Here is a 25873-nt window from a genome sequence, read left to right on the forward strand (position 1 = left end):
AGCCCCTAAGCAGCCAGGCCTAGGTACTCAGCTGGAGCTAGCAGCCCAGCCAGAGCTTCCCCCTGCTGATTTCAGGAGCCAGCCTACCCCTCCACGCCCCAGCCCAGGGCAAGCAGCACCCCTAAGAACCCCACCACAGGTCTTCTAGGACAAAAAGCAAGCAGGGGCAGAGCCTCTTGGAGCCACCAGAGTTACCAGGGCACCAGGCAAGTCAGCAGGAGCACAGCAATTCCTGTGTCCTTAAAGCTCATTCCAGGCTGCAGCCTCATTCATCTTACATTCTGGTAAGCAGGACATTTGCTGCCATCTGTGTAAACAGGATGATCCATGTTAAGCTAGCAAGTCATGTGAGTAAAATCTCCAGATTTCTGAAACTTCAGGCTTAACAAGGGTGCACACCTAACCTGGTTACACAGTGATACACTCGTGTTAAGAAGCTATGCTATGGTCCCACGCTGTGGTGGTCTGTAGAAGTGCAGTAGTATGGCTGTTTTCCTTGTCAAAACTGGTTAGAGAAATTGTGCTAGAGTCACTGCAGTCATGCTAGCGACAGTTGTATTTGCAAGTCAGTTACAAGCACAGACCATGATACATATTTTCAAGATAGGTACTGAACTTCGAGCTGTAGTGTGGTCAGGGCTTTGAAGGCTAGAAATGACAGCTGTAGATGGCTGAGACTGGGTCTGTTGGAGTTTCAATTAAATATGTAATCGCTTGTCTTATTCAGCTGCATAGGGCAGCATGGGAAAGTAAATCTCTCATCCTTTTGCTAGGCCTACTCAACCCTGCTCTCGGGATACTCCTCTCTTAAAAGCAAATTGGCAGAAAGTGGCTGGAGAGTGGTTGGTAGTTGTTGGACCCTTAGCTCTTCTCTCCCTTCTTGCTGGGCATCTTAACTGGGAAGATATACGGGAGGAAATAAACTATACTCTTTCAAGGGTGGCAGTAGCATACTTTCCCTCCTGGAGTAAGAAGAGTGCAGGGGAAGAGCGCCTCAGTGTAATGCTTGTGAGACAAAATGCCTCCTGGGGTTGAATGCTACCCCTTGCTCAGGGTTGGGCCTAAAAGCACAGTCTTGCCCTAAGCATTTTCCAGAGCTGATGAAGATATGTCACTATATCCAGCTAAACATCTCATTGTTGCACTATCTAAGCATTTCTGATTGTCTGAAAATTATTTACATATAAAAAAATTGGGGGAAATTGTGGCAGTTTATGTATAAAACTATCTTATTTAAAATCTAACTGAAATGATCTTAATGAGTTATATTAGGTGAAATATTGGGTTTTCCTTTTTTCTTTCTTTCTTTTCCTTGGCCTCACACAGGCATATTAATGATTATTTGTCAAAGTCACACTGTTTGCTTACAAGGTACGAAGGCTTTTTAGACACTATAATGACAGCTTTTGATTCACTTGATAATATTTATAATAAGCCATAAAAGCCAATCTCTGAACGAACAGACCATTTTTATTGGCTTTTAGTGCTATTACTGCTATCATAAGTGGTAAATTGTCCTAATGCAAGTAATTCTGCTGTGTCATACTGTAAAACCGCTGCTTAGTTTTATATTTTATTTATTTTACATGAAAACATTTGAAGGCATGGAGACTATACTATCCTTTCATGACTATTGGTGGTTCCCTGCAGGCCAGGCCTGGAACAATGTGGAAAGCTTTCACTGCTGCTTATGTTATATCTTTTTTGTGCATAAATTCTCCTCTGGGTGAGTGCACATCACATTGCTCAGGGCAAAGCATATGGGAGCCAGGAACAAAGCATTCTCATTTGAGGGGATCCAGCTGTGGAATGAACTTCCAGAGGAGATTAGACAAATCCAGAGTCTGAGCACCTTTAGGAAATGCTGCAAAGTCTTCCTATTTGATAAAACTTTATCACGAGAAATAGAGTGACGTTGTCAACCACAACCCATTCACACTAGCCACTTAAAATCATCACTACCTCAAGCAGATCTTTCTATAACCTGAAACAGAAAGACAGAGACTCCCTGAACTCCCATAGGGACTTCACTATTGCTAATCTGTTTAACGCAGAAGATGCTCAGATACTATTGATAATGGATAGCAATACATGGCTCCTAAAATCAGATACAATCCTTTTAATTACGGTGTTATAGAAGAATTCTCAAAATATAAGAATGGACTGCATAAACAATGAAAGAGTATTGGCGATGATTGCAAATGCTAGTCAGAATCTGATGAAAAGAAAGATTCAGTTTGCAAGCGATATGTATGCAGTGTTGTTGAAGCCGTGTTGGTCCCAGGTATTAGAGAGATAAGGTGGGTGAGGTAATATCTTTTATTGGACCAACTTCTGTGGTGAGTGAGACAAGTTTTCAAGCTACACAGAGCTCTTCCTCAGGTCTGGGAAAGGTACTCCAAGAGTCACAATACAAGATGGAACAGATTGTTTACTGCAGGCAGTTAGCACTTAGTCTATGGGACCATTCAAGGTGGTGTGGCCCGTTAATAATAAAGTAGTGTAAGTTGTTCCAGTTTGGCATTCAATGGGTATGCAAAATGAGTGTTAACTCAAAGGTGGAACGGTGAAGGTGATCTCAGGAAAAGCAACTAATGGGTGTATGTAGATAAATCAGGCTTGTCTTTGCATAATTGGAATAACATGAGAGTGTATCCTAGGCTTTTATGCAGCACCTATCCATTTGGTATTTAAGCCCTCTGTAGCTGAAATTCACCTCCGTGCAGAGGGCCTTCATGGAGGCTTATGTGGGAGTTAATTGATGCATGGACTTTGTGCTGGCTCTGAGCACACAGAGGTAAATTTCACCAACTGGAATAATACTTGGAAAAACAGAGATGGGAAATACCAGTATGATTTTGCATTTGGCTTTGGAAAGTCTCATTGGGTATTTTTTTCAATTTGCAAAATAAGAGTGGTTGGAACCGAGGTTCTGTATCGGAATAAGCAAAGGTTGGAAGATAAATGATTCTGCTTTGGGCCAAAGGGATATTCTGTTTTAAATTAAATGAAAGCATGCAGGTCCAAAATCTCCCCCACGTTGCACTGAAAATTCATTTTTAAAAACCCTACTCATTAGTTGTAAAGACTGAATAGCAATTAACTGAAAAATATGCATGCAGCTAATGCAGTGATTGTGTGTAATGTAATTTACTTGTTTTATATATGCTACAGGAATAGGAAGGAGATTTGCAGATTCAAACTTTGGTTTTGGCATCCAAATGTCTGTGGGTTCCTGTAGGTTATGTGATCTCTTTTTTTGCCCACACACATTGTCTGTTTTCCATTGGCATAAAGCTATTTTGTTTTTGTTTTTCCTCTGTAACTGCTTTTCAGTGTTTTGTTTGATCCAATACTTTTTATTTAGAACATTGCCTTCTATAAATTACAAATAGACAGGACCTTTCTCACCTTAATTTTTATTCCTGATTGGTTTGCTTCAATGGGAAGAGATTAATAGGCCCTGTTTTATTTTACTCTCTAGACCCTACTTACATGATTATATTGAAGCAGAGTACATATTTTCCTTTTCATTATGGATGCAGTGATACTGCTAAATTGTGTACACATCACATCTATTTAATCTCTAAAAACTTTAGAGAACTTGGCACCTGCATCTTCTGAGAATGTTGGAACAATATTTCTTTTCAAATTGCTTATGGGCATATTTCAGCAGCAATGTAGGGAAGCTTAATTTGTGTTAGTAATCAGTTCAAAGATGCATCATCAGCACTGAAACATTTTTATTTGGCTGGAGGAGCTCAACAGAGAAGAATTCATCTACTTTTCTATCTCTGGAGCTTGTCAACATGTTCACGCAGAGATTTTTTGTTACACAGATTTCTGGAGTGTGTCTATATAGAATGTGTGTGTAAGAATAAATAACATTATCTTCTTAGACAGTTCAGTCATGGGTGCATTAAGAAGATAATAAACAATCTGTCTGAATTTATCATTTACCTAATTTTCCGCGTTGTTTGAATGTGTTCAATGGGATTAAATCCAGAAACTAGAAGGGCAATTTAGAAACCTGAAGAGCTGCTGCCTTAGGTAGGGTGAAAATCATCTTGTGGAGAGGGCCAGCCAAAGCTTGCCCACCACTTAAGTGGTATTTAAGTCATGCATAGATCTTATGTTGGTCCTTTGCACGGGGATGAATTCCACCTGTAGTGAATAAGGCCCTACTTTATTAAAAGAAAAATGGGAGACCTCTGAACCTCCGTAAAAACTGATCAGTGCCTCAGCTGCAATTTATTTTTCATTTTGAGGAATTCAATCAGGTCTTGTTACTTTAACTGTCACAGGGGCCCTCCTCAGAATGATTGACAATGATTCATTCTACTTATCAATACATAACCTGGAAAAACTGAAAACAATTTTCTGAAAATTGTAGCTGTGCAAAAAGAAACTTCTGAACTATGAAAAAGAATCTTAAATGGTAAAATATGTGCAGGTGTAGCACTGAAATACTTCCCTGCCAATGGATGAAAGTGTACTTCCATTTGAAAAGTTGCATAGGTTACTTTGGAATGTATACATCTGAAGCCAGTTTATTTGCAGAAGGACTCTAAACTCATTCATGAAATGGGGTCCATCACCAGGTACAGTAGTTCAGAGCAGGCTGCAGTTGCTCTAACCTATGCTGGTATGATTGCCACCAGCTTATTTATAACTCTCCTTCAGGCTGGGTGCAGCTGAGAATCTGGCCTATACAACAGATTATTTCTGATGGGTTATCTCTTAAGCAATAAAAAAGATTTCTAAATGAATTTTAGGAAAACCTCAATGAGACATGGACAATTCTCACTAACAGGAGTGCAGACTGCTTTTTCATAGTAATAAGCCTTCAGATACATATACTATATATGTGGCTTCATCAGGCCTTATCCTCCTCTGAGACCAGTATAAATCAAAAGCTACCAACTGAAGTCAGTGCAATTACCCCAGAGTACAACTGGTGTCAGTTATTATTTGTTTTTTGAGCCTTCAAAAATGTTTCCATTAGTTAAGGAAAATAACTGTATGCTTCCCTTTACCTTAAAAGAAAAGCAAACAGCTTACTGAAAATGATAGATGTACTAGAATCAAATACCAACAAATTCTTGTTAGAGAGAAGATTTATATTCAGGATCTTTAACAATTCTATTATGAGTCTTCTAAAATATTCACCACTTTTATTGGTAATAAACGTTCTTTATAATCCAGTATAGTTATTGTGCCTATTCACACACATGCATCTTTCTGGCTTCTATAGGAGTACAACAGACCTGTTTTGCATTTAATAGGTCCTTAACCTAGGTGAGATGGTAAAATGCTTTGAGATACCTTGTGAATGGAATGTTTGTGACTGCTTCAGTAAGCTCTTGGTCCAGCAGCTTGTAAGCACACTTGAGCCAAATTCTGCAGTCTTTAATTGTTGACACCCAAGAGGACTAAGGAAATGTGAGTTGGAATCTATTCTGGATTGCACATCACCAGTTAAATTGTAGCTATTGTGCAGAACTCTGCCGTTGCTTATACTTGTGCCACCAAGGGCAAAGTTTAAAGATAATAAAGTTGCACAGCTGAGAGCAGAATTTGGCCTGCAGAATCTTTACTGATGCATGAGACAAAAAGAACATAGCCTATTTTCAGATCTTGGCTTGTTTACCAAAATGCTTGTTAGAAAAACTAGTTTTTCCTGGCAACTGAGCAAATTTGAATGGAAAGGAAATGAGACTTAACAGATATGGAACCATTTTTACAGTTGACTTTCAGAGTGGAAGTTTACTTTTAAATATCTTCCAGTTGCTGGAGAATAGTGTGCCTTCTCGTTCAGATACTGTACATTCACGCTATATGACTATAGTTGATTTTTTTTCATTTCCAAGGGGTCTGCAGTGCAGAGATCAAGCACTACTCAGTTTATAAAACTGCCATTAGGAGCACTGAACTGGAATCATTTTACATTTCATATACTCCATTTCCATTGGAGGAGAGTCTTTAAATCTACTGTTTTACAACTTAAAGGAAGGGTTGTCTTAATTAATTCATTTGGTCATAGTCCTGAAGCTGACATGGCACCTTCCAGGAATTCTAACCCTCTGGGATCAGTAGCATCAGTTTTTACATGTCTTCTTTTTTTTTTTGTCATTCTTAGCTGGACAGCATCAGCTAAGATTACAGCATTCATTGTGTAGTTATTTGGCTATTTTATTGGTTGCTGTATGAATAGGCCTGAAATGTCCTACTTCACCAGCGGTCTTTTATAAAACTGTCCAAACCCATTACAATAATTCATGCTGGAAAGAGAGAGTGAAAACTTCTGGACCAAATCCCTGCCTTCAGCTTAATTTGGGAAGCCAGTTTCTAGGTGTGAGAGCAGATTTGGGTCCACTGGTTTCTTTCAGGGTCCTAATCTGTTTAATTAATCTCCTGAATTTAGGATATGTCTACACCTCAAAATAAGGTGTGATTGTAGTGTGGGTAGGCATACCTGCGCTAGCTTTAATCTAGCTAGCATGGGTAACAACAGTAGAGACGTAGTACCTTAGTATAAGCTCATTGGGGGTGCACTCAGATTGCTATTTGCAATGAAGTTCATGTCCTGACATCTTGACTCATATCGTTACCTCTGTTAGCTAGATTAAAGCTAGTGTGGGTATGCCTACCCACATTACAATCACACCTTAGTTTGCAGTGTAGCATAGCCTCCCATCAGGAGGTAAATTAAATAGGTTTGGACTCTTTTAAAGAATCGGAAGTCAGTGGACCCAATTTACAATGTACACGTATGCTTAGACCCCCTAAATTATGGAAAGGGCTGCTTAAAACTCCAAGAGCAGCCCAGAAAGCCATCTTATTATCCCTGCTCCAGGCTGATAGTTCTGTGTTGTGCCATTAAGAGATGCAGCACAGAACCTCACCCCGTGGGACTATTTGTGGAGTAAGGTACTAGTTGGTGTGAATATCATCATTACAATCAGGTCCATAAAATAAGCAAGACTCACTTTTAATATGTACTTCCTTCTTTGGGAGTTAAATTCACTCCTGTGCACAAGTCTTTATCTACTGCTTAAACCCTATTTTGTGGTTAAGCGCTGACACTGTTCTGGCCCACTGCACAGGGCTCAATTTCACTCTAGAGGGAAGATCTATTGGTTAGAGCAGGGTATTAAAAGTCAGGACTAGAGATGTACACACTATTTGTAAGAAAATGAACCAAAAAAAGCTTTTTTTTTTTCTTTTTTTTTGCCAAAATGCTACTAATGTATAAGAACTTTAGAGTGGAAAGGGGCTATTTTGGGGAAAGGCTGGAGATTAGCATTTTTTCACACTTTCGGTAGAGGAGCGAGGAAGCCAGTTCATTCAGTTTTCACAGAAGTTACATTTGGAGGAGGATGCATGCGTGCAGAGCTGAGCTGACTGAAACAGTAGACCTTTGTGTGAAAATGTCACGGAACAAAATGTGAATTTTACACAAATAAAATTGTTCTAGTGTCAGTTCCTGGGTTATAGTCCTTGCTCTAATCACTTTGGATGAAACCGACTGCTGTGGTTCGGGCCAGCAGGAGGCCTACTCATCTCTTATGTCCCACAAGTCCCACTGAAGCCCTTACAACAGGGCACAGGGATCCCCTGGCACAGGGATCAGTTTCACCCTTTACTGCTTTAGGCAAGTTTTGTAATCTCTCTCTGCCTTAGTTTATCCATACAGATATAATTAACTCATGTTGTGAGACTAAATTTAGGGTTTGTACAGAACTCCGAGGACTTCTTTCCAGTTGGAACTTTGAACCAGATCTTCAGCTGGTGTAAATTGGTATAGGTCTATTGATTCCCCTTTACCCCAGCTGAGGCTCTGACCACTACTGTGTTACCACTACAATGATGCAAGTGAGAGGTTGGGGGCTATTGCCCAGTTAGTTTCCACTGTGCATTCATATTTTCAGAAGACTCTCTGTGATGCTCTAATATTGTCATGATTCGAATTAAACATTTCAAGAGTGTTCAATAGCCCTTAGTGTTGTTTCTTACTTGGGGCGTGATGGTCTGGTGGTTGCATATCTGGCTGGAGTGTGAAACTGGTGGGAATGATGGGTTACATCCACTCAAAGGACATTTCTTTAACACTACCTGCAAGTTACATCAGTGTCTCTTTACTCATTCATATTTAGTACACTAATAAAATGATGGTGATACTGATCCAAATTCTATGTTGGTATAACTGGACAAAACTCCACTTAATTTAGAAGAGCTGTATCCATTTATGCTAGCAGAGAGTTGGCCTATCATATTTTTTAGAGAGAAGTAGGTAAATGATCCTATGCGGTAACATTTACTTGAGTTGAGATGTTACATATATGTCTTCACTGTTTGATCTTGTGCAGTTTCACAGCCTCCAGTTTTACAATAGGACAAAATACATGGTTTCATTGTGAAAGTTGTTTGTGCTTAGGATATAGGTCCACTCCTCCTTATTATCAGGCCTATTTCAGTAGAAAGTGAGCCAGTCTGAAAGAGAGGGACATCATGAGATGCCAAAAAGCCTACATACCAAACTCTACTTCCAGCTCTCCAGTGAAGTGAATGTATTGGGAATGGACTGCTGGCAAGAAGATTTGCGGCTGAAGTCTCTAGTGATCCCTAACTGGTGGAATGAGGCCATTATTGCTGACTTAACTTACAGCAGCCCTTGCAGCAGTATTATGGTTCTAAAGAGTCTCTCATATGGTAATCTAGTTCCAGGTCTACAAGTTTGACCCAAGAGGTATATAAATGTGCTAGGACCTTTAACAGGCTAGCAAGACAGGGCCACTCATTTTCTAGCTTAAATCTCTATAATTATTCTATTTATTTGAATTACAATAGTGCCCACAACATGCTAGATACTATATAGACATAGGAAGAGACAGTCGGTGCTTTGAAGTGTAAGATGAGCAACCAACAAAGCATGAGGGAAAGGGTTAAAACGTATCAATCAGTCAAAGTTGTTACTGGTGAGCAAAGTCTGCAGGTCTGCTGACTGTGTTTGTCAAATGAACATAATATATTTTTATAATGCCATTAAGGCCCATTTGATGGCTCTCTTGTTTTTCTGGCCAGAAGTTTCACCCTCATTATAGGGCTTTGTCTCTTATCCAATGCTGATGCTATAAGGCAGAGTCAAAAAGACTCCTGTTAGCAGTGCCATTCTTTGGAACTAATTTAATACTAAGGTCCTTTCAGCTAGTGCTGACAAGGTGGAAGTTAAATATTCCTTTTAAAAGAGTAGAGAATAAATAAAGCTGATATTTGGGGTCAACATTTCCTCTGTCAGTTAAACAGGTTATAATATTCAAGGCCGATGAGTATATGATGGGTCTCTCATTTGCATACAGAGTCACTGCACTACAATACATAAGTTATTACTTTATAGAGCACTTTGGGAAACCTAGAGTATGACAGACACTATATAAAATCAAATTCTATACTATGTTTCTTATGCATATTTCTGCTACTATGTGGTTCATGATTGTTTTTTCAGAAGGAAAAAATAATCAATACAAAACCATGAATAAAAATAACTTGTCTTTAAAAGTGAATGCTAAAAGAACATACAGCTTTTTACTCTGCCTAAAGAAAATTCGTTGTTTATTGGGATGGCTGAAAGCTATGTTATTATTTTTAAAATGTTTAAACATAGAAGTCAAGCTACTGCTGCAGACTGTTTGGTTTGCTCCTAGCTTGAAAGCCAGAAGCGATACACAAAGTATTTAAAATGTTTGCACACAAAAAATATTGTAAAAATTATTAATAAAACATACAAAATCAATAGAAATAATGGAAAAATAAAAATGTCTATCTCTTCCAAGAAACTTCACAACCATTTATTAACTCAGTCACTGTGAAAATCTTTCAGGCCCAATTCTACTCTCTGTTGCATTTCACAATAAATTGTCATCAGTGGGTAGAATTTGGCTCTTAGCCTCCAGAAGAGACTGATAACGTGAGAAAAATATTATTAATGCTAACGAAACATAGGACCCCAGCTCTACTTATCATTTCATCAATCAGGCATCCCTGACACACACTCCTCAAGAGAATGAAGTAGATACATAATGATAGGGTGACCAGATGTCCCGATTTTATAGAGACAGTCCTGATTTTCTGGGGCTTTGTCTTAGATAGGTGCCTATTACCCCCAACTCCCATCCCAATTGTTCATACTTGCTGTCTGGTTTCCCTACATAATGAAACAGATTCATAGATTCCAAGGCCAGAAGGAACCATTGTAATCATCCAGTCGACCCATATAACACAGAACTTCCCCCAAAATAATTCCTAGAGCATATCTTTTAGAAAAAGAGCCAATCTTGATTTAAAAGTTGCCAGTGATGGAGCATCCACCCCGACTCTTGGTAAATTGGTCCAATGGTTAACTAATTTATGCATTATTTCCAGTCTGAATTTGTCTAGCTCCAGCTTCCAGCCATTGGATCTTATTATAACTTGCTCTGCTAGATTGAAGAGCCTGTTCCCCATATAGGTACGTATAGACTGTAATCAATCACCTCTTAACCACTTTGTTAAGCTAAGAAAATAGAGCTCCTTGAGTCCTATCATAAGGCATGTTTTCTAATCCTTTAATCATTCTCATAGACTTTAAGGTCAGAAGGGATCTTCATAATCATCTAGTCTGGCTTCCTGCACATTGCAGACCCCAGAACCTCACCCACTCACGCCTAAAATAGACTCCTAACCTCTGACTGACTTACTGACGTCCTCAAATCATGGTTTAAAGACTTCAAGTTACAGAGAATTCACCATTTACACTAGTTTAAACCTGCATGTGACCTGTGCCCCATTCTGCAGAGGAAGGCGAAAAAACCCCAGGGTCTCTGCCAACCTTGCCCAGGGGGAAATTCCCTCCCGCCCCCAAGTATGATGATCAATTAGACCCTGAGTGTGTGGGCAAGACCACCAGGCAGATACCTGGGAAAGAATTTGCTGTAAATGTTCTCGTGGCTCTTCTCTGAACTCTCTCCAATTTATCAAAATCCTTCTTGAATTGTGGACACCAGAACTGGACACAGGATTCCAGCAGTAGTCACAGAAGTTCCAAATAACCTATCTACTCCTACTGGAGATTTCCCAGTTTATGCATCCAAATATCATATTAGCCTTTCTGGCCTCAACATTCCACTGGGAGCTCATGCTTAGCTGATTATCCATCATGTCCCCCAAATCTTTTTCAGAGTAACTCTTCCTAGGACAGAGTCCATCACCCTGTCAGTATGAACTATATTCTTTGCTCCTAGATGTATACATTTACATTCACCATATTAAACATATATTGTTTGCTTGCACCCTCCATACCAAGCAATCCAGATCACTCTGCATCTTTTTGACCTATCCTCTTCATTATTGAACTCCCCCCATTTTTGTGTCATCTGCAAACTTTATCAATGATGACTTTGTTTTCTTCTAGGTCATTGATAAAAATATTAAATAGCGTAGGACCAGGAACCAATCCCTGTGTGACCCAACTAGAAATACACTTGCTCAATGATGATTCCATTTATATAGTTGGAAGACCTATTGGTTAGCCAGTTTTTAATCCATTTACTTTGTGCTACGTTCATTTTATATCATTCTAGTTTTTTTTATCAAAATGTCATGTTACACCAATCAAGTCAAATGCCTTTGAAAGAAGTCTAAGTATATTATTTTAACACCTTTATCAGCCAAGCTTATAATTGCTTCAAAAAACATACTAAGTTCTTTTGACAAATACTGTTGATGAGAATCATCAGCCTATAATGCAAGGATCTGCAGATCTAAGAGACACAATAAAGCTGAATCCTATTTGAACCCATGCGACAAATGGATATGACTAGGGTCAGGAGATCCAAGCTCCCCACCACCCCTCTGGGGACTTTCTATGATGTTAGGCTAGTCTTTTAACTTCCCTGTGCTTTAGTCTCCTCATCAATAAAATGATGATAATGATTCACCTTTTGCATCATGTCAAATTGTGTGTTATGCTGGAATGGATTTGGTCTCATTCATGTAGTTTTGATGTTACAAGTGCGAGTGCAACATTGTCTTGTTGCATCAGAAACTTCTTTGGTTGTCTCTATCGGAACTATTGCCTTCTGTGACTCTCATCCTGCAAACCTTGCATACACAGAGTTCCCCCTGACACTGGATTTGTGAACAGAAGGAAGGAAGTTGTTACTGTTCAACCAAAAAGAGAATCTATGTTGACCAATCAGATTTGCCCAATGCTATGATTTTCATTCCTTGGAAGTGCCAACTCTACAATGATCCTGTCAGCATAGGGAGTGAAAAACAAGAAAAAATAAAATCTTGTTCTGTTTAATTGCAGGGCGAATTACTCCCAATGACTAGACCTTACCACTCAGTTGACATACTGTAGGAATAACATAAATATAATAAAACACATTTTATAGATTACAGTATAATCATTAATATAAATGAGCTCTTCATTCTTGCAAACCTATGCATCTAGTATTTCAAAATAACAGATCACTTTTTACCCCTCGTAAAAATTGTTAGAATTAAAAAGTCATTTTATATAATACAAACCATAATACACTCTTGAGCATGGAGTATGTGAGAAATGCATTTCATAAATCTTGTAATGTTTTGCCTTTAGAATTTCCACTCTTTAGTGCATATAGTTATCATATATACACTGTATGAACTATTGTGAAATAACATACAGTGACTCCACTAGTCAAGGGTAGTCTTTGTGTCTGATTATATTTTGTAATTTGTTATGCATTACACTGGAAGATCAATTTTTAGAGTGTAAAATATTGAAGAAACTTCCATCTTTATAATTGTAGCTATGTGCAATTATGAAATAAATAACATAATCTTGTATGTATTTTTCCTCTTAAATGCTTTTAAACAAATTTTGCACTTGAATAAAATCTGAATTCTTTTAATAATTATTAGCAATTTCTTTCCTACAGAAAGAAAAGTTTTGCAATCTCCTACTGTGGTACTTCTCTTCACTTTTCTTAACATTTGGTCATCTTCCTTATATGCAAAAAGAAAACAATGCTAACAGATGGATATTGGAAGTAGATTATAATATTGTCTTTCCCTAACATAGATAATATAGGGCCAAACTCCAAGGTACTTACTTAATTGTTACCCAACTCTGTATAACCCGTACAAACTTTGATTCACTTAACTCGTAGTTTGACGTAGTAAAACCTTGGAAAGGAGCTGGGGGTTTGGTCCATAATGCTTTGTGGCTGTAGCAGAGTTATAATAATAATTACAAAATAATAATAATTATTAATAATAAAATAATAAATAACAAAGCTTCCCCTATGATTGCAAGCTCATTTATATCAAGAAATCAAACCTTTGAGCAGCTCTAAATTCTGACAACTTAGGCCATCTGGAAGACTAAACAAAATTACTTGCATGTACTGGAGACTTCCAGCTAGAGGACTCTTGGGATTAAATCTGGGCCCTATTGAAGTTAATGGGAGTTTCATCCACATTCTTTTGTCTTTATGCTGCAGTAAGTTTTAATAAACCAAAAGAATTATATCTGAATATAAATAGAAATGTAATAAATAACAATGCAACCTACCTTCATTCAACCAAGGAATATTTTGCTTGTCATTTTGAAAGCTTTCAGTTGCTCTGATTTTTATCTTGTCTGTCTCGTCTTCTGACATCTATTTGGGAGAAAAGAATTTGGGGATGTCAAAAGTTCCTCTTTAAACCAAGGTTCCAAACAAAAAGTGTATTCTCTTCTTAGATTGCTGATATCATGTAATGAACTATGAATACATATACTATTTTTTTTCTGATCCCTGATATACTGTATAATCTCTCACACAATACACTAATATAGCATTTCTAAATCAATATTAAATGATTGCTGATTGTAGATGCAGTCTTCAGTAATGTTGTTATAAATTATATTATGAAATGCATTTATAATAAATTCTTAACATGGTGGTAATACAAGTACATTATAACACATATCATAGATCCACTATGGCTAAAAATATCCACTCTGCCTATTTAATGCAGGTATAAAGAATGCTATCAAAGTAAGCTATAATTAAATAAATAATAGTAAAGTATTTATAAAGGTAACTTTAGCAAAGTGTAACCAATAAAATCTTTACTAACACTTTCAGCAATTTATTTGCTCTAACGAGAATCATTCAACACAAAGCATGCAAAGTTACAGTACCTGAGGGTATTATATATACATTAACTATTAGACCATACATTGTAGTTTACTTCCATTGTTTGCTAGGAATAAAATTAGGCTGTCTAGTCTTCTTCTAACTGCTTTTTCACTAAGTCCAGTTGCTAAAGCATTTCAATATTTTTACCTGTATATTCCAATCAGAGGAGGTAAAAGTAGTGGGGTTTGGAAGCAGTTCAGCAGTTCTTCCTGCAGCCTCCTTTGTTGTCTGTTGATGTCCAGCATTCCCTTACACAGACAAAACTGAAAGGATGAGCAATGCGCTCTCTTCCTCCCTGACGTGTGGTGCTGGATTTGTCTTGCTGCCAGAATCAGCCAACTTACTGCTGGGTTGGTTTTTGGGGTTTTTTGTTTTTTTTTTTTCATGCACTATCAAACGTGGAGTGTTGGGGGTGGGGGATGGCGGAGAACAACATCCCAGCCCTATCAGAGTGGCATAAAAACATCATCTTTCCAAATTAAGAACTGTTTGGAAACACATTAGTGTTGCAGTTCATAACTCAATGACTCTGTAAAAGAAGGGAAAAGAGCTGGGAAATTAATAGCAACAAATCAGGTGAACATACCAGAATGTTTTGGCTAAATGCCAGTTAAAATAATAATGGATATGTGCAAACTAGTCCAGAAGTGCCCCTTTAGGAAAGATCTAGCCTAATCCTGTGAAGTGCCATGCTCTTTCAAACTCCCAGTGAGTTTAGTGGGTCATTCTAGTCAAGGGTGCCAAAGGGAGCAGGCCTGGATTAAGTAGGATTTATTTATAATTATTAATTGTATTGTAGTGCCTAAAGGCCTCAATCAGGGACAGTCCCTGTCCCAAAGAGCTTACAGTCAGCGCCCCATAGGTTCAGAGCTATTGTCTCTCTCTGGCCTGATCTTGTGAGGTGCTGTATGCTTTCATTAATGGGCTGTATAATGCTCTCATCAGAGTCATTAGCAAAATTCCCATTGACATTACTGGAAGCAGGATCAAGCCCAATGCTAGTGGGATTTGAGGGTGCTCAGAAGCCCACAAGATCTTGTTTACAAAAAGATGTGTAATATGCAGCAAGAAAGAAAAAGCTGAAAACTCATTTTCAGGGCTGAATTTTGAAAATATTAATTATGGAATAAATTCAGAGTTATCCAGTTATCTTACCTTTTTGCAATATTTACAAAATTTCAAGCAGTATTTGTAACTAGATACCGTAATCCAAGATCCCAGTGCTTAAGTGTGGCCAATAAATAATACACATTCCCTTTGTTATGACAATATCTTCTTCTCCTCTCCCATCACGTCATTCTTTCTAACAAGGAGAAAATATTGTTTCTTTCTCTTTTTAAACCTCCTTTGCAAACATGACTGAGATTCTTCTACCATCCTTAGCTAGTTGTGAAATGCAGATTAGGTTCTTATTATATATCAGCATGATGCAAGGATGAGACTCGCATTGGTTTAAAAAAATAATTTAAACAGGGTAATTTGGGAATAACTGCAACCACTGGTTGGGTGGCAGGGAGGTATAAAGGGATATGTCCACACTGGCATTTTAATATCCTGGGTGGAACTTCAGGAGTCAAGTGTTCTCACCCCCTGACTTTCCTCTTCAACACGCACACATCTTTTTCATGTGGTTACACCTGTGACTTTGGGTGGGGAACAGAGGCAAGTGCTTGGAATCTACAAACAGCGGTGCTGATACCGCAATTGGATCCACATTGTTGCAGGCAGACTCCTGTGTCTGTGTAGAGTTCCACTGAAATCAATTAGACTTGCATAGGTCTGCCTACATAGATCTGATTGCAGGATCAGGGCCGGTGCTAGTGTTCTATCAGGAAGTACCACGTCAAATGAAGAGATTGGTTGATTTAAAATATATTAGAAACAGACCCATTTAGATGTATCCATTCAGGCTGTGCTTTTTTCTAGGGATTTTGTCAAAGTCCTTAAACCAAAACAACCCCCAGAACTACCACACCTCAAAAGTATTCCCAGGCAGGCGTTATCTTCTGGAATCCAAAATATATGTATTGTTGCCAGTCATCGACATTCCATTGGCAAATGTCTCCCCCATCATCTGTAAGGATTCTGTTTGTCAAAAAAAGTTAAATAAATTGGGGCATGTATTCTATAACAGAAGAAAGAAAAGTCTCCTCTGATCTTTGCTATAGGATCCCTTTCAAAATAATAGCGCAATATACGTAGGACACAAAACTTAAGTTATGGTTTAATATGTAGCAAAAGAAGGAACCTCCGAAGTGGTTCAGAAGAAGGTCAGAAGAATTTCCTGGTCAAAGTGTTCTCCATTGCTGACTTTCAATGAATGGTCCTAATATGTTTTCTATCCAGGAACATTAACTGAAAACTTTTATTATCCTGGTCAACTAGTTTTCAACTGAGACATGTTCCTGTGTGCAATTTTTGGCATCAATTAATTATTTTGGATGAATGCATCAATATTTTCATTTCCTAATCAGTCTTAAAATAGTTAGAGGAAAGGCTGGCTGTCATTCATTCTCAACAGTGTTAGGCTTTGAAGAGGAGAAAAAAATAACATTATGCAAGAAGGTAGTTAATATATTGAGTAGACTTGTTTCTATTAAAATGGTAATTGAATTTTTAAAGCCATGGCCCATTTTAAGCAGCTGAACTTTAGTTTATAGGTTGATCGTTCATTTCATTTTTATTTTATAGGTTTTATTTTATAGCTATTAAATGTCTATGGGCCATCACTTGTTCCTTTTCTTCCAGATTATGAAATAAGGCATTTATATGGAGGATAAAAAAATAATCATCATGCCAAAATAGATGTGATATCAATCTGTTGCCAGATAAATGTACTGCATCAAATGCTTGTTGAAATTTAGCCGTATAAAAGAGTTTATTTTTCTGGTCTGTTCAACTAGGAATGCATTCAAGGACTTCATAGAAAAGGATCCTTTAATAGATTGTAGTATCCATCAAATCCAGAGAAAAAATTCATCTCAATCACAATCAAATCTCCAAACTGTCAGGATTGCTTCACATGCTTAATGTTAGGTCAAGAGTCCAGGACCATGTTCAGTCTCTGAATCTAAGTGAGGAATAAAGGTCTAAGAGTCCTAGGTATATCCAGATGGCAAAGAGGTCAACATTATATTTCTGTGACTTTTATCTGAATATATGAAGTATATCCCTAGTGGTTTCGTTTCCGAGAGAGGTCATGTAAATGGTGACATTTGTATCAACAACCACATGAAATGTCCAAAGCACCACATTCGGTCAAGCAGTTATATTTCTCTTTTGCCTTATATTGACAGCATGTAGCCAGCTCAGTGTGTGCTGGCAAGCGGTGCTTTGTAGCTTTGGAAAATCCCATGCTACAGTAAATTTGCATGAGAAGCTCCATTCCTCTGCTACTTTTTTTCCATGATCATTTCCAATAATATATAGTATAATGTGTCCTGTCAGAGTTAAGGACTCTCTTCTTAATCACACTTCTGTAGGTAGAATATTAAATTGTGTGCATATAAAAATGTACAGCCAAATTATTCTGGTGACTTCATGTACCGTGTGTGATCTTTTCAGTCACACCATCCAGTCTTGTGAATGTTTCAAATGCAAAATAGCTTGTTTGTATAGATCTCCTCAAATTTGAGATATCAAACAAATGTTCTATATATTGCAACCACTCTAAGCAGTACAAAGAAAATAAGGACTTTGCAGAACTTCAGAAAGCTAATGAGAAGCAATCTTCTATACAGTAGAGTTTTGCAGAAACTCTATGTACCTCATTGAGAGCTGTGGAACTTTGTTTTACTTTGTTACTCACTTGCATAGCAAACTGGTGACGTGTGGTACTGTGTTTAAAGAGGGGGAAATGGGGAATAGACATTTGTAGGGGTTTGCACTAGAAGTTTAGCCAGAGGTTACTAATGTCATAGAGGAAGCAGTAGGAGAAAAATACCCCAAATGCTCCCATATTCCCACTGTAAAATTAAAAAGAAAAATACCAATTTCTACATGAACAGCTTGTTTACAGCAAGCTGGGATGTAAATCAACCCCTGCCATGCACTGAGTGTCCGCATGACACGCACTATCAATTCCTTAGTGCGCTTTGATCTGCTCCCATTTGAAGGTGGGTCATTATAACAGAGAACTGTTAGTGCATGTCAGTAGGGTCCACATGGACAGTTAGTGTGTACTGGTTAATATGGGGTAGTCACATCCCAGCTTGATGCAAACTAAGTGTTTGTGTCTCAAGAGGCAACAGCAACTATGAGAGCAGAAGGTCTTTTCAAGTGCTAAGCCTTGTTTTCTTTGCCGCCAAGTCCATTTCTCCTTTATTACTTATCATTTGAACCACAGTAGTACTTAGAGGCACCAACTGAGATCCGGGCCCAGCTGTGCTGGGTGTTGTAGTTACACAAGAGAGAGCTTTCTCTCCCAACCTGTGTGCAATCTGTATAGATGACAGACAAAGGAGGTAAGAGGAAAAACAGAGGCTTAGAAATGTGAAGCGGTTTGCCCAAAGTCACACAGCAGATCAGTGGCCAAGATGGGAATGAAACTGAGATGTCCTAACGAAGAGTCCAGTGAACTACCCACCTGTAAACTCTGCCTGCTCTTTCAGGTGTTAGTTCTTTCTTGATCTCTCTGTTATCTGGCCTTCTTATTCTTCCTCTCTCCTAACACAGTCTATTTCATCTACATTTTCCAGCCATCTCCTTCCTGGCTAGTTAACCTCAATGGGCTTCTCTTTACTGCAGTGTTAGCTTGAGGTGTAACATGAGTGTTGCCCCCAATCTGACTTCCATCCAAACACAAAAATCTTCAGCTTCAGTTAGGTGGCACTTTAAACCCAAGCTAACTGACCTTTATAGGGGTATGGGTTGAAGCTGGAACATGGCTGTTCAAGTTAGCAATGCAGAGGGGACACAGCTGTCTGTGATGTTAATCCACTCAGGTTGAGTGGTGTTTTGCAGTGTGGCTGCTGTCACTCAAGCTCGACTAACTCAAGAGGAATTAGCTGGAGTGTAGATAACTTGAGCCAGCTCTGAAGTGAAGACATACCATATGTCTTAGTTTCAGTGAAAGCACTGTGATTTTAAACTGGAAGAAAATCAGACCTAAGCATTTTCCCTCTCCACTGACTTTTTGCACTTTTATGCAGTGATGAGCTGCCAAAAGCTGAAGAACCAGTTCCTTCAGTCGCTCCGGGTCTTCGGCGGCACTTCGGCAGCGGGTCCTGCAGTCGCTGAAGGACGTGCCACGAAGAGCCGGAGCGAGTGAAAGGCCTGCCGCTTAAGTGCCACCGAAGACCTGGAGTGCCGCCGGGTGAGTAAAAATTAAAAAAGGGATTCTAAGGGGAGCTTCCCCAGCTGAGAGCTCAGGTGAGCCGGATAGGACGGTCCTGTGGGCTGGACTTTATCCACCCCCTTTAACAACCGGCTCCAGCTCACCACTGCTTTTATGTAAACTACTTTCCACCAGTCATCCTTAAAGAAACATGGCTTGATTGCAGAGTTACTGAGCTCCTACAATACCCGCTGAAGTTAACAGGAGCTATGGGAATTCAGCACTTCCGAAAATCAGGCCCGTGTTTAAATGAAACTGAACTTCAAAAAAGGAAATAGTTTTCTGGTCCTTTTGGATCTCAGAATAGATATTTATTCTAACATTTGATCAGCTATTCACAAATGATGCCTTTGTATCTTTAAAATAATTACAAACCAAATTTAAAACTGGAAGCTCTCATCTCTAATGTTATCTGCAGATAAGATAAAGCTTTGAAGCACTAACAGAGTCTAACTGGAGCAGAATACCAATACAACCCCAAATTAATGGAAAGCAGAAGAACTGGGGGGAGGGGGGTCTGTAGCTTTAAACTAGGACCATTTATTCATAAATGTTATAGAATTTCATTTTAAAAAGTTCAGCTCATTCTCTGGAGTGTAGATGAAAGATCAGAATTTTCTGATTCAATGTATGATGCCGCATAATTCAAAAACAACCATGAGACATACAAATACAATTAATACAAAACAAAATAATTTTACATAACTATCAGCGTTTGTCAAAAATAAAACCAACTACAGCTGTATGGGAGAAAAAATGGTGCTGAATATATTTGTTACCAATTCTAGGTCTTTGATTTCCTATAGGTAGATAATGGAAGATGTCATCAGTTCTCAGAATGTTTCAATGATATCAAGGAGACTAAACTCTGCCTCATGGTCCCAGCCTAAAACTCTGTGGTTTGGCCACTTCTGGTCCCCCTGCCACAAGAGGTGTTCCACCCAAGCCTCCTATCATGGCATCCCCTCCATGCTACCACATCCTGAAACCAGTAACCTCGGTGTGGGACGTTAGCCAGTCCATGGATGGATTTGCACATGATCAACTGTATCCTATTCATTCCAACCCTGTGCAGTTGTGGTAGAGGGGTAGCAGCTACTCTAATGATGTCCACTTCCAGTACTGTGACATGGTATTGCACTGCCTGTGCACTTGCTAGAATTTCTTGGGAATTTATCAACAACACTTTTTTTCCCTCAGAAATGCCAGTTCCTCACAACTAAAATTATTTGTAGGAAAGGGTCAGTTTTGATTAATTTTCCCATTCAAAATTTTTTTTGAAATAAGTTTCAAAATTGTCAAAAATACCATTTTAACATTATTTAAATAAGTTTTTTTCAGTTAGAAACAACTTTCATTTAAATTTTTAGTCAATTTAAAATAGAAAAGTAAAAATAAATATAGAAAGGTAAAAATAGAAATGAAACATTTCAAAACTATAAAAATGAAACGTTTGGTTGACCTGATCTAAACTGTTTTTCAGATTAGCAAGTCATTAATAACACGGCTGCTACTCTGAAACCTATTAATATTTTTGAGATTTCTACTTTTCAGACACAAGAACATGAATGGCATTATACATGCTGCAGTCCAAACAGGTTTGTGGGGAGTGCCATTTGAACAAAGACAGATCCCACCATTCTCCTGCACTTGCTTAGTGGTGTATAATTAAACCTTTTTCTTACAGGGCTTCATGAGCCAGGGGAGTGGCAATACGGGATGGCATCCTATGTCAGGGAAGGTATTCCAGTGACTCCAGTCTCAACATCAGACCAAATGATGTTATCAGATGACAGGCTATATAAGTGAAGCAAATGACTTATCAATATCTACAAAACTCCATCTGCCAACTGGCCAACTCTTGTCTTACTCATTGTGACAGACCCAGACCAGTGGGGTACACGAGTCTGGTAGAAGGCAAATATACTTGCCATTGGATGAATAGTTTTCTGTTCCCTGAATGACAAGAGCAAGGGCTGCCCTAGAGCAATCAGGAACCTGCTAGAACCAATTAAGACAGGCAAGCTAATTAAGACACCTAGAGACAATTAAGAACTTACTAGAGTCAATTATGGCAGGCAGGCTAATCAGGACACCTGGTTTAGAAAGGACCTCCCATCAGTTAGTGGGGAGGGCACGCAAGTGAGAAGGTGTGCTGCTGGATGACTGAAGAGTACAAGCATGAACAGGCTTCAGGAGGAAGATCCTGCAGTGAGGATAAAGAAGATGCTGGGGGAAGGCCATGGGGAAGTAGCCCAGGAAGTTGTAGCTGTCACACAGCTGTTACAAGAAACACAGTAGACAGCTGGATCCACAGGGTCCTGGGCTGGAACCCGGAGTAGAGGGTGGGCCCGGGTTCCCCCCATCCCCTTCTCCTTATTGGATATAAAAGGAGTTGACCTGGACTGTGGGTCCCACCAGAGGGGAAGGTCCCTGGTCTGTTCCCCGACTCACTAGGTGGACCAGCAGAAACTGCAGGAATTGTTCTCCTTCGTTTTCCCCATGCTGGCCACTGATGAGGTTAGCTGAGTGAATGGCAGGTTTGAGCCACTAGCAAAAGTGGCCAAACTGAGGGCTGCTGTGAACTTCTCAGGTGAGCAAAGCTGCCAATAAGCGCAGGATTCACCAAGGCAGAGGAGGAACTTTGGCATACCATCTTCTCAGGTCCTTCACTCTACTGTGGAGATTTTAATTCACACCATTCCCATTGGAGCTACCCTGATGATGATGTGGCTAGAGTAAGGCTAGAGGAGTGGATGTCGATGGTGGACCTGCAGCTTCTATATGACCATTAACAGCCACCCACTTTCCATAGCAAAGGATGGACCTCACATTCTTTTCCCAACCTAACCTTTTCTACAACTGAACAACACCCTCCCATGGTTATCAAGCATAAAGTGCTTGATATATTTCCTCAATCCCAGCATTGGTCATGCCTGATCACAACAGTCATGCAAATTCCAATTACTAGCAGCCTCCACAAACCTCATTGGAATTTCCAGAAAGCAAGGTGGGATCTGTTCCTATCCATGTTGGGAGTCTCTTGTGGATAGAGACTTGGAATCAGCTATTTGGAACAAAATTAGTGCCATCCACCAAACTTTATGTGGTAAAGTTCTAGCTCCTACAAAGAAATATATACCTTGGGGATTTATTTAATCAACAATTCATTCCTGTATATCATTGATGCAACCACACTATATCACAAATTTAAATCTGCCAAGAACTAACAAGAAGTTTTTTACAAAATTAGAGACCTTTCTTAACCTTCCAGACCAAACCAAGTAAGAGTTATTGAAAGAATCTGTTTACAAACTGAACTTCATGTATTCCAGTCACAAAGCCCATCGAACTATTAAGAGATTGATCTGAAATTCTAGTCTGGGCAAAAGAGATACCCATTCACAGAAAACTCCATCACATCCCAGTTAGTGCCAACAGCAGAGTACCTAACCCAGACTAAGTTTTCAACCATGCAGTTAAAATGGTTGCTGAGAGACTGCAGATTCCAAGTGTGGAGACGAACCTGATGGCCCCTTTTACTAATCAAGAGCTCCATCTGGTTATACATCAGATTCAGCCTAACAAGATTCCTGGTCTATATAACATCCACAAGTGTGCCTCTTACTTTCACCCAGTCATTGAAAGCTGGCTGCTTCAGTTTCTGATTTGTTATACCCAGGATTGCAATATCGCAAAAGTGTGGTGCAGAGCAAATGTCATAGGTTTTTCCCAAGCCAGAAAAACCACTGACAGACACAACCAATTTCTCCACAGTATGTTACCTATAAGATGATAGGCTAATCCTGTTGAGTTCTGGCTGGATTCAGGTGAGGACGATTCATCCAAGATCATGTACTGTGTCTGACTCAAGACCTAGAAACCACATTTGAGTCAGAAAATAAAGTTAGTGCAGTTCTTATTGATCTAATGGAAGCCTATGACACTGTATGATATATTAGGCTGACTGCCAAACTGCTACAAGTTATTCCTTGTAGGCAGTTGGTGCTTTTCATCCAAGAAATTATTAATAACTAACACTTTATCCTGCAAATTGGGTGGGGGGGGGAATCAGTTGCCTTAAACATCTCTGTAATGGCTTTCCACAAGGGCCAGTTTTGGCTCCCCTTTTCTTCAGCGTATACACATAGGACCTTCCTGACACGAAGGCTGAGATGTGTGTGTATGCTGACGACATCTGTATTCCTGACACAGGAAATGACTTCCATAGGATTGAAGGGAATCTCAGCCAAGACATGGATATTTTGACCTTTTACTTCCAGCAATGGAGACTAATTTTCAAAGAAACCAAGACAATGGCAACTATTTTCCATCTAAACAATCATCCTGCCAATCAATGCATCTTCATCCATATACAAGAACCGCTACTGCCATTCCAATCAGTTGTCACATGCTTGGGAGTAAAACTCAACCATAGTCTCACATACTGGCTTCACCTGAAACACCTGAAAATAAAGATCTTTTTGCACTGCCTTGATATGTAAATTAATCAGGAACCTTCCAACCCTTTGGTCCTTCGTGCATCTGTATTGGCCCTGATGTTTACTCCAGCTGAATACTGTTGTGCAGTTTGCTGTCCCAGCCACCATGCTCAGCTGAATTTGGCCATTCATATTACTAGTAGCTGCTTGACTAACCTCTAGTCTGTATGTGCTAGCACACATAGTTCCATCAGACCTTCAATGAGATGCCATTACAGTGACATCTGCCTGGAGAGCTGTGACAGGTTAAACCAATTTATTGCATCTCCAGTTACTATGGTACACCACTGGCCCTTTAACATGCATGGAGGATCAGCACCCACAGGGAACTGAAAACATTGTTCTTACAGAGTGGAAACATCAGTGGAAAAGAGAGTCTAGCACATTAAGTAAATTCAGTAATCCATCACTGTACCTGCCTCTTTGTCCACTTCATTACAGGTCTTGGGCCAGGCTCAACAGGCAACTCTCTGTAAGGATTCATGGGCCTTGAACCTGGGTGTGCAGGGCTCTGAATGAGTAGCACTTCCATGCTGCCATCAGGCAGCCTGGGCAGAGCTATGGTCAACACACCATACATCCTGGGATATCAGTCACTGTGGGAAGTGCTGCCCACAGTAGAGGTAACTGGCAGCTCCTCCTGTGACCTCTGATTGTCACAAACTTATTATTTAAGCCTGGAAGGAGCACCAGGAAGTTGTCTTTACAATAAGGCAGATTCCTGACCTGCTGCTAAAACAGAGCCTGCCTTGTTCCTGGTCCCTGCTTCCTCACCTTATTGCTGATCATCTGAGGTCTGCATGACAATGTAGTCCACCATTCTGTGCTTGTGGTCTGATTCACAACCGTCAATCAGCATAAAAAGATTTCTCAGCTATAAAAGTCTGCCTGGGCTGTCTCCACTTCCGTGATGTCTAAATGCACCTATATGATCTCCTAGCTCAGTGATACTCAGACTGAGGCTCACAAACCGCAAGTGGCTTGTTAATGTGACTCCTGCCGCTCTTTGCAGCACGTGATATGAAAAAACTGTATGATTTAATTATTAACCAATCTAAGTTATTAACCAGTCAGGATGCTTTTACTATGTTATTAACCTATTGTAGTTTATAAAATAACAATACTTGGTCAGTCTTCTGCTGTGAGAATAATATATATTATTATAGTATTATTATTTTATCAATTATAATATATATATAAAATAGTAAAAAAATGGAACAATTTATTCACATTACTGTGGCTCCTTTGGATAATATTGATAGCTAATTAGGCTCCTGAACCACTGAGGTCTGAGTATCACTGTCCTAGATAAAACACATTGCCACCTTCTGAGATAGGGTGACCAGATGTCCCGATTTTATAGGGACCATCCTGATTTTTGGATTTTTTTAAATTATATAGGCTCCCATTATCCCCCTCCCCCATCCAGATTTTTCACAGTTGCTGTCTGGTCACCCTATTCTGATAGCAAGAAGTCACTGCCAAAAGGACTCTTCTGCATCTCATGCCCTGTATCTGCCTCCTGTTCCCAAAATGAGAATTCCATTAATGCCAACATTTGGTACAGGTCATCATTCTGAGCGGGATCTATGCCTTAGCACCAGAATGCAGGCTGCAAACACAAAATCAGAAGTAGTTGTACTATAATGAGCTGCTGGTCTAACACCATTTCTCTCATGTGCCTAAAAAAGAGAGAAAACGTTTTCTGAAGTACCCTCTGAAAGATTTCAAAGAGCATCTCACACTCATGCAGTGCTAAAAAGCAAGGGATAAGCCTCCCAGAAGGCTCAGCTCCTTACTTTGTTCAGCATGTGAGGATGTAGTAA

The 25873-nt window shown here is 39.3% G+C and overlaps 1 protein-coding gene across 1 annotated transcript in view; it reads right to left on the bottom strand.

The window, feature by feature from the left end:
- Positions 1-15266, bottom strand: part of MDFIC2 (MyoD family inhibitor domain containing 2) — a 51821-nt gene extending 36555 nt beyond the window's left edge. The window contains exons 1-2 of the mRNA XM_038411731.2: positions 14358-15266; positions 13598-13685 (exon numbers count right to left, since the gene is read on the bottom strand). Of these exons, the coding sequence (XP_038267659.1) occupies positions 13598-13685 (88 nt within the window). The 5' untranslated portion in view covers positions 14358-15266. The remainder of the gene's footprint in view (positions 1-13597; positions 13686-14357) is intronic.
- Positions 15267-25873: the final 10607 nt, after the last annotated feature.

This window comes from Dermochelys coriacea, chromosome 7, assembly GCF_009764565.3.
Source record: "Dermochelys coriacea isolate rDerCor1 chromosome 7, rDerCor1.pri.v4, whole genome shotgun sequence".
NCBI classification, from domain to species: domain Eukaryota; kingdom Metazoa; phylum Chordata; order Testudines; family Dermochelyidae; genus Dermochelys; species Dermochelys coriacea.